This window comes from Nicotiana tomentosiformis, chromosome 6 (genome assembly GCF_000390325.3).
Source record: "Nicotiana tomentosiformis chromosome 6, ASM39032v3, whole genome shotgun sequence".
Classification (NCBI taxonomy): domain Eukaryota; kingdom Viridiplantae; phylum Streptophyta; class Magnoliopsida; order Solanales; family Solanaceae; genus Nicotiana; species Nicotiana tomentosiformis.
The window spans coordinates 12,539,170-12,548,280 of record NC_090817.1 but is presented as its reverse complement, the minus strand read 5'-3'; the positions used below and the strand labels follow the sequence as shown (position 1 = coordinate 12,548,280).

Below are 9,111 nucleotides of genomic sequence, written 5' to 3'. Positions count from 1 at the left end.
TCTCAAGGTTTTTGTTTCTAGAGAGGTAATCTTTCATGAAACTATCTTTCCTTTTGTCCCAACCACACAATCCACTTCCTTCCCCTATGTATTCTTCTTTTTCAGAACACACTCCTTCCACACACTCCTCTTCCTCTCCTTCCCCTCTTTCTTGTTCTTCACCACAACCTAGAACTCCATCACCTTCATCAATATCCTCCTATCCTACATCTCCAAATCTCCTCTTTCCACCTCTATTTCACCTCTTCCTACTCAGGTCAATCCTCCTATGTTTCCCTCTCCAACACCTCTAACTCCTCAGCCTGTACTTAGAAGGTCCACCAGGGACCATCACTTGCCCGCTTATCTGAGTGATTACATTTGCATCTCTGTAGTCTTGACTGACCTCACACCTAGTTGTTTTGCTTCCACTATTTCTCCTACTGTTCTATCTTTCTCTACTCTATCTCCTGATAATCAGTCCCTTTTGAAGTTCCATCTCATATATTTGTGAACCTACTACATATTCCCAAGCTTCCCTTCATCCGGCATGGCAGAAAGCTATGAACAAAGAGTTTGCAGCTTTGGAAGCCAACAAAACTTGGGAAGTTGTAGAACTACCTAAGGATAAGAGGGTTCTTCCTTGCAAGTAGGTTTATAAGGTCAAATACAAATAAGATTATACAGTTGAAAGGTTCAAGGCTCGATTGGTTAATAGGGGTGACATACAGAAGGAAGGAATTAATTTTATTGAGACCTATTCTCAAGTTGTTAAAATGACAACCATCAGATGTTTGCTAGTTGTAGCCATTAAGGAACAATGGGTTGTTTCACAATTGGATGTAAACAATGCTTTCCTCCATGGTGATTTACAGGAGGAAGTTTACATGAGGTTTCCTGCTGGCCTTACTCCTCCCATTCCCAATCATGTTTGCAAACACAGAAAATCCCTATATGGATTGCGGCAAGCCTTTAGGAAGTGGTATGCCAGGCTCACTGCAGCCCTCAATTTTAAAGGCTATTCACACTCTCTCTCAATGACTATTCATTCTTCTTCAAGAAATTGGCAGGCAAAATCACAGTTATAGCTGTGTATGTATATGATATTTTATTAACGGGTGATGATCCTGAAGAGATTAGTTCAATTAAAGATTTTCTTGATACTGAATTCAAAATCAAGGACTCAGACTCACTATTTTTTGGGGATAAAGATAATCAGGGAACCTCAGGGCATAATTTTAACTCAACGGAAGTTTACCTTAGAACTCCTCTCTGAAGTGGATTCAACGCCTGCCTTCTCCTCTTTCTCCTTGTGTTCGCCTGCACATCAATGAAGGGGAACCTTTGTCTGATCCCACCAGTTACCGTAGGCTCTTAGGTAAGCTCAGTTACCTAACTCACACACGGCCAGATTTGTCTTTCGCCGTCCAACACCTCAGCCAGTTCATGCAATCTCCTCGTTGACCTCATTTTGGTATTGCTTTACATTGCATGCGTTATCTTCTAGTGGATCCGGGTTTGGGCATTCTATTGTCCTCTAGCTCTTCCCTCAATTTGCTTGCTTTTTGTGACTCCGATTGGGGTAGATGCCCAGACACACACCGCTCCATCAGTGGTTATTACATCACTCTTGGTTCTTCTCTGATATCGTGGAAATCAAAGAAATAGTCTTTGGTGTCTTTGTCTTCTGCTGAGGCAGAATACCGTTCAATGAGTAGAGTTGTGGCAGAACTGACTTGGCTTCTTCGTTTGCTCGCCGATCTGTCCATTTACCCCTTTATTCTGGTGCCTCTTCATTCCGATAGTCAAACGACAATCTATATTGCCAAAAACCCCGTGTTTCACGAACGCACTAAACACGTTGATCTTGATTGTCACTTTTTTAGGCAGCAGTACCTCGCCGGTCTTATATCTCTCTCATTTGTGCCTTCAATTTCACAGATCTCCGATGTCTTCACCAAACCCCTTTTGGGCCCTGTTCATCGATCGATTTTGGGCAAGTTGGGGGTTGCTTCACCTCCCTCCAACTTGAGGAGGGATGTTAGGATTAGGTCTTGAAATTTATCAGATGGTAATGATGTTTCATAGAGGAGAAAAGATTGAGGAAGACAACACTAAGAAGACCAAAATATCGGATATATCGAAGGGTTTAGCTTTTGTCTGAACACCTAAGATTTTGGTCTTTATCTTTGATCTATTGGGCTGCACCCGTTTTATGATCACTTGGGCCTAAAGCATTCAACACTTTGGGCTCAGCTTTCTCTTGGGCCTGCTTAGAACATATCAGATGTTGTATATAGAATTTTCAGTTGTAAATAGTTTAGCTTATTTTATACTTATCCATAGTTGGTTATTAGGAAGCTAGTAAAATAAGGGCAAGTGTCATAGTTGGTTAGAAATAGATTTGCTTTTGTATATATACACGAGCTGTATAAAGAATTCTTTCACTCAACACACATTAATTTCCCTTATTATTCTCTGTACTCTAACAACGCCAATATAATGTTCATCTTCATCAAAGGCCAAGAAGAGAGGGAAACAACCATTAATAATACACACTAGTCAAAGTCAAGAAACTCCATTCTCTTTCTCATGGAACCCTTAAGTTCTGCTGCATCCTTCTCTGCCTTTTGAGCCTGATCATGACAAAAATATAAAATTTTAACAGAAGGTAAAGACTACAAAATGCTATGAAACTAAGTTCATAAGAGGAGCCGGCTACTACACAACTAGCTGTATAAAGAAATATTCCGTTTATATATTCTATTTTATTTTGCACTCTTTTCCATTCTATTTTAGAATGAATAAACCCTCTATTATAAATAATTTAACTTAAATTTTTCGGTTTATATATTCTATTTTAATGGCATATTACTTTTATGGCCATAAATTCTCATGTCCAGAAGATGAAAGTAGCAGGGATGAGGATGTTGAGATGGATATGTGGGCATACCAGGAAAGACCGGATTATGAATGAAATTATTAGGGATAAGGTGGGTGTGGCCCATGTGAAAAACAAGTTGCGGGAATCAAAATTGAGATGGTTCGGGCATGTGAATAGGAGAGATACCGATGCCCCGGTGAGGAGATGTGAGAGGTTGACCATGGCGGGACAGAGGAGAGACATAGGGAAGCCTAGGAAGTACTGGGGAGAGGTGATTAGGCAGGACATGGCACTACTTCAGCTTACCGAGGACATGACCCTCGATAGGGAGATGTGGAGGTCGAGGATTAGGGTTGACAGGTAGTCAAGAGTTTCTTCTGGTCGTACTAGTATAGTATTAGTACTAGTCTTGTGTTTTTCTATTCCGAGTTCCTTGTTGTTAGACCATGTGGCATTATCGCCAGTAATTTTCGCACTTCTCCTATTTGTTTCTGTTATCTTATTTCCTTGCCATTGCCACTGTTTGTTTATTGTATCCTTTTCACTGTTCTTGAGCCGAGATCTATCGGAAACAATCTCTCTTCCTTCATAAGGTAGGGTAAATGTCTGCATACACATTACCCTCCCCAGACCTCACGTGTGAGATTGCACTGTTTTTTTTTTGTTGTTGTTGTTGTTGTTGTATTTACGATCAAAATTCTTTCTTTCTTAAACTTTGTACCTAGTCAAACATCGTCAAATAAAATAAAATAAAGGAGCAACACATAAAAATCACCGGATTAGGCAATTAGGCAAGAAAAATACATGCATGCTGCTTGCTATATATAGTTAATCTATGTGTTGAGACGTCATACCCTTTTGATTTCTGCAGCAGACACACATGTCATGTGTGGCGAAAGCTCCTCCTCGGCAGACTCCTACACCATCACTACTAACCATTAACAAGACTTAAAAACATATATGAGACATTATAAAATAATGCATGATTGTCACTTGAACCGAGGGCAGCTCCACCATCATCCGAGGCCTAAAGTAAAGCAGGCCTTAATATATATATATATATATATATATATATAATTTAATGAACATCATTTTTTAAAAAATTAGACAAGTGAGGATGTGGAATTAAAAAAAATAAGAATTTAATTTTATAAAGTACAGAAAATTAAATGAATTTAACGTTGATTGCATCACAACTGAAATGGGAGAACCCAGAAAATATACTTCCTCCGTCCCAATTTAAGTGACTCCTTTTTTTTAGTAAGTCCCTTTCTATATTTGGTAACAATTCAACTTTAGATTTTTCTTTTTAGACATTAATGAGATGATTTCAAGCCCACAAATTTTTATGATTTATTTAAGATTACAAGTTTCAAAAGCCTTCCTTTATTTCATAAACTCTATGTCTAGTCAAACACTTTCATATAAATTGGGACGAAGAGAGTATAATTTATGTAAGGAAAATAAATAATAAGTTAGATTATTAGATATAGTTACGTGACCAACTAATGAATAGAGAAATATAATTAAGTAAAAAAGTAAAATAAGATTGACAGATAACTATTTTAGTTATATTAATTAGAGGAATAAATCGAGTTATTAAAAATTAATAACAATAAAGAAATAAATTTATCAATAATAAGAGATAATTATATAAATAATATACTACTATATATAGAGAAATAATAATTTTGGGGCCCTTAAATTTTTGGGGCCTAAAGCAAGTGGTTCACTTGCTTCAGGGTCAGGCCGCCCCAAGCCGAGGGTCGGTCGGAAACAACCTCTCTACCTTCACAAGGTAGGAGTAAGGTCTCTCCATACACAATACCACTCCAGACCCCACTTATAAGAATATACTGAGTATGTTATTGTTGTTGTAATGCATGAGTATCACTGCCACTCACTACTTTTTTCTAACAATTAGAGCAGATTTAATATAGATGTATGTTTTTTCTTTAAAATCCATATATATCAAGTAAAAAATTAGTAGGTACGATTGAACTCGTTGTGTTAATCTGCCTTTGTTATGGTACTCGATATACAGACATAAGAGGCTGATGAAGCGATCGACTACTCCACCTCAAGACACAAGTACACTAATTATATACATCGACAATATAAAAAGACATTACATAACTTGCAAATTACCAAATCATATATGTTAGTATATGATAGTATTTTTGTACGTGATGAGTCGTGTAAAAATTCTTTACACTGTCAGTGTATTAACTATTACCCGTTCTCCGATCAGCACAACATTCTCCCCACGAATAACATAGAGACCCAAAGGTATGTCGCAATAGAGATTTCCAACCATTACTCGTTCAGAGGTACCTTCCAATACTATATTTGCTAAACATTAAAAGGACAAAATGTCAAAAAACTTAGTGGACGAGCCATAAATAATACAATAGAAATACATAGCAAGAAATAGTTAATCTCAATAAAACATAAACTTTACCATATTGGTCGAAAGAACGAAAAGTCCCCAAGATTTTTCTGCCATCTCGCAGTAATATAAGAATTTTTCCTATCAAAACGGCGATTCACTTGTATAAAAATCATGAAAAGCCAGTATATATGCATCACAACCTATAATGCAATATCATTTAAATTATATACACTTGCGACATATAAAATGTATTTACACTATCATACAGTTTAACATCATATAACATGTAACTGTCTTATTTTTTTGGTACTAATTTCACTTTTTTTTGTATATGGATGATTACTTGTATAAGTTACTTATCTTTTAGATCATAATCTGATAGTAACAATATATAAAAGTTAAACTCGATACAATAATATGCCTCCTTGAACTTATGTTACAATTCAACGATAATCGAACACTATTAACAGACACATAGTATATGATAAACTACAGAGAAGGATAAGAAGAGAATGAAAAAGGTTTCATACTATCAAGATAGCTTGCAAGGCTTGAAGAGAATAAGGTGTGATCTGCGTCTGACCAAGACATGCTTAATTGTCTAAAGGAATCTTCTTCACTTCCAACTCAGAAACCATTCAAATTCACCGTTATCTTGCTCGTTAGCGCTGTTTTTTTTTATTGCAGTTCAAAGCGAAAAAATTAGTTCATGCCATAGCGATTAATATGTAAAGAAGAGAGATCTATAAGATGCACAAAAGTGGCATCAGGAAAGTAAGTAAGATGAGAATTCTGGAGTACCTGGAAATGACATTATTATAAACTATGTATACTGTATATTTATTAGAGAAAAAAGCCATTTACTTTAAGATAAGATTTAGTTGGTTTTTTTTTAAGTGGTGTAAGTGTTTGGTGAACCTTTTTGGACGGTGGCTTTGCAGAAAAAGGGAGACCATCTTTTTCTCCTCATTCCCAATTTTCCATGATTCTCTCTTTGACATTTGCCTAACACTAAATCCTTGTAGGATCCTACATTACATAGAGCACTAGTATTTTACTTATGAATTTAAGTTATATATATTAACCGTGTAAATAATTTTTAATAAGTTAACCACACCGTGCTTGAGATGAGGAATTATTTATTATTGTAGGTTAATTATAACTGAGGTTGTAAAAAGGCTATACACTATCACTGCACAAATCATGACGCTTTACTTATAGACAAAGTAAAATCAAGACATAGATTTTAGTCAGTTTAGTTTAGTAGACTTTCTTGTTCCAATAATTGCAAGCCAGTGGCGTAGCCCCACTATACCGAGGGTGGCCAAAACCACCTTTTTTTCCTGAAAAATTATACTGGTTATATAAGTTAAATACTATTTTATATGACTATATATTATATTTTGAACACCCTTAACATAATTGAGTGAGACAGTTTAGTGATCTAGATCATTCACACTTCACAGTGATATGTTATTCACGGGTTCAAAATTGTCTGCACATTTTATTTTCCAAAATTAAACTGAGACCGCCGCATGTATGGCCTATTTGACTCTTTTTCAATCTAATTTTATTAAATAAATAACTCTTAAAACTTAAATATATATAAAAAATAAATAACTAATCTTAAAAATAATTTTTTATTAAAAGTTATTTCTTAGACAAAATTTTATAATTTAAAAGTCAAGCTTAACTTAATTTTCCTGTCTAACTTGCTTCACTTTGCTGATAGGTTGGGCTGAAACTGCACGTATATGCATGATTTATTATGGTGAACTATGATCTATAGCTAATTCCTTTGATAATGTCCGATGAAAAATTATTATCAAAGATGATCATAATTATGTGGAATGTTCAAGTCCTATACGTTAACATTTTCTTTGATTATCATAATCGAATATGCTCACCAAATAGCAACTTTACATGTATTACTTGCATCACAGCTGATTTTAATTTGTATTCAATCATGAAAATTATTCGAAAAAAGCATTATCCTTTGCTTAATATAATCATGCAATTTAATAGAGCTAGACTTTATCTGTTGGAATTTTTTTTCAAGCTTTAAGAATGAAGTAATTTTTTGTTGGTAGCGCTTTATCCTCAAATTAAAGTGATACTTTTCGACATGAATCCGGATTAATCAAACTCCAAAGTGGATATTAATCCCGTCGTCTAGTGTGAGAAAACAAAAAGGAAAATGGTTGCTTGAAGCCATGCATTAATATGATTTACTACAAGTATATATTGTGAATGATTGATTGAGAAAAGGTTCTTTTGCTTCCAACGCTTCTTCTGATATGACATCTGTTGCTTTAATCCCTTAAGCTTTTGAAATGATTGTCTGTTTATGCTTTTAAAATCTAAGTTATCTTTAATTTAATCAACGATTCATTGCTTTAATGATTATGATTAAGTTGATAAAAAGGACATCACAAAATAATGTGACGCTTCGTCTGTCCCACAACTCTTTCGATTGTCGATAATTTGATTCTCCATTATTGTATGATAGATTAACTTTCCTTCAGCTTTAACTATATCTAAATGTCTTGTATATTGAGCTAGCAGACTGTGCATTAGGTTGTGCTAGAACGGAAAATCTTAGTAGTCAAATTGGTTTACTACCTAAACTTTTATATTGTTAGTAAATGTTTGATTCCACGCATTATAATTTCTTCTCCTGTTTCACAAAAAATTCTAGTGCATTTCTTGAATTTTGCCCAACTGAGAAATTTTTAGAAAGAATTTGAATTTACAGATATATGATAATGATTGATGAATTCAGCGTTTGAAGTGCGGTGATGACTCATATGACCACTTGAACACCATTCGCCGAAAAATTATACTTATATATATCGAATAAATTGTACTTTTTATACATATATTAATTTGGAACATCCTTAACGAAATTCGTAGCTTCACGGATTGATTGTCTAAAAATTGTACCTATTGAACAGGTCTATCATATCTTTAGTACAATGACTGCAACACCAGAATGAACATGATTAAGATCCTCGAAAATTGTTGGTCCAAAACAAGAAAGTTTCAAATATTCAGTGAAAAATCTTGAATTCAATTTCCCGTCTTGTAATCCCTTTCCAATTTTTTTAAAAAAAAAATCTAAGTACTTTTTTATGATGGTAGCCTTTGGACTCGAAGATTTCACATAAAAAAAGGGAACGTGTAACAAAGAGAACGATATACAAGATTCATGCACATGCATATCATTTGTAACGTTTGAGTAAAAACGCATGAATATGTCATGAGCAGCCAAAATCAGTCAAAAGCTATAATCCGTCTTGACTTGGTATTTCTTCTCCCCGATTACAAATATCCTATTTACAATAAGTTGGTAGCAATTGACAACATTCTTGACACTTGCTTAGTAGAATAAATATGTACCTATTGACATATATTGTAATACAATTGATACAAAAATATGGGGAGAAAAAACCCATGAAAAATGTTCATTATCATCTAATTGTATAATCTGTCATATTTGACACAACATACAACAAAATCTTGTGGTAAAGTTAAGGTTTGTAAATTCTTCTCACTTATCACTTCCACAGCAGCAAAATTTGCAAAACAAGCAAAGCAACCTAAACATCCCAATGCACCTAGCAATTGTGAGAGTGCAATTGCACACTGATGATTCATCTTTGAACATGTCCTAATACAGCAACCACAACAGCAACATATACCACATAATTTTCCACAACAATTAGACGTTGCTTTTGCGATAATCTCTGCTGCTTCGTCCTCTGTCTCGATTGCTCCAGGAGGAATATTCTCAATCGTCGCTGTGAGGTTACCAAATTAAAACCAATGCCGAGGTAGTGTAGCAACCTCGACTTCA

The 9,111-nt window shown here is 34.9% G+C and overlaps 1 protein-coding gene across 1 annotated transcript; it reads right to left on the bottom strand.

Moving 5' to 3' along the window:
• Nucleotides 1-2,364: 2,364 nt before the first annotated feature.
• On the bottom strand, nt 2,365-6,071 carry LOC104117890 (sm-like protein LSM1B). The gene is made up of 5 exons (XM_009629020.4): nt 5,786-6,071; nt 5,325-5,393; nt 5,100-5,215; nt 3,718-3,780; nt 2,365-2,615 (listed from the first exon to the last, which is right to left on the bottom strand). Exons 1-5 carry the CDS (start codon nt 5,844-5,846, stop codon nt 2,538-2,540), a joined length of 387 nt encoding a protein of 128 aa, XP_009627315.1. The 5' UTR covers nt 5,847-6,071; the 3' UTR covers nt 2,365-2,537.
• Between the last annotated feature and the right edge of the window lie 3,040 nt (nt 6,072-9,111).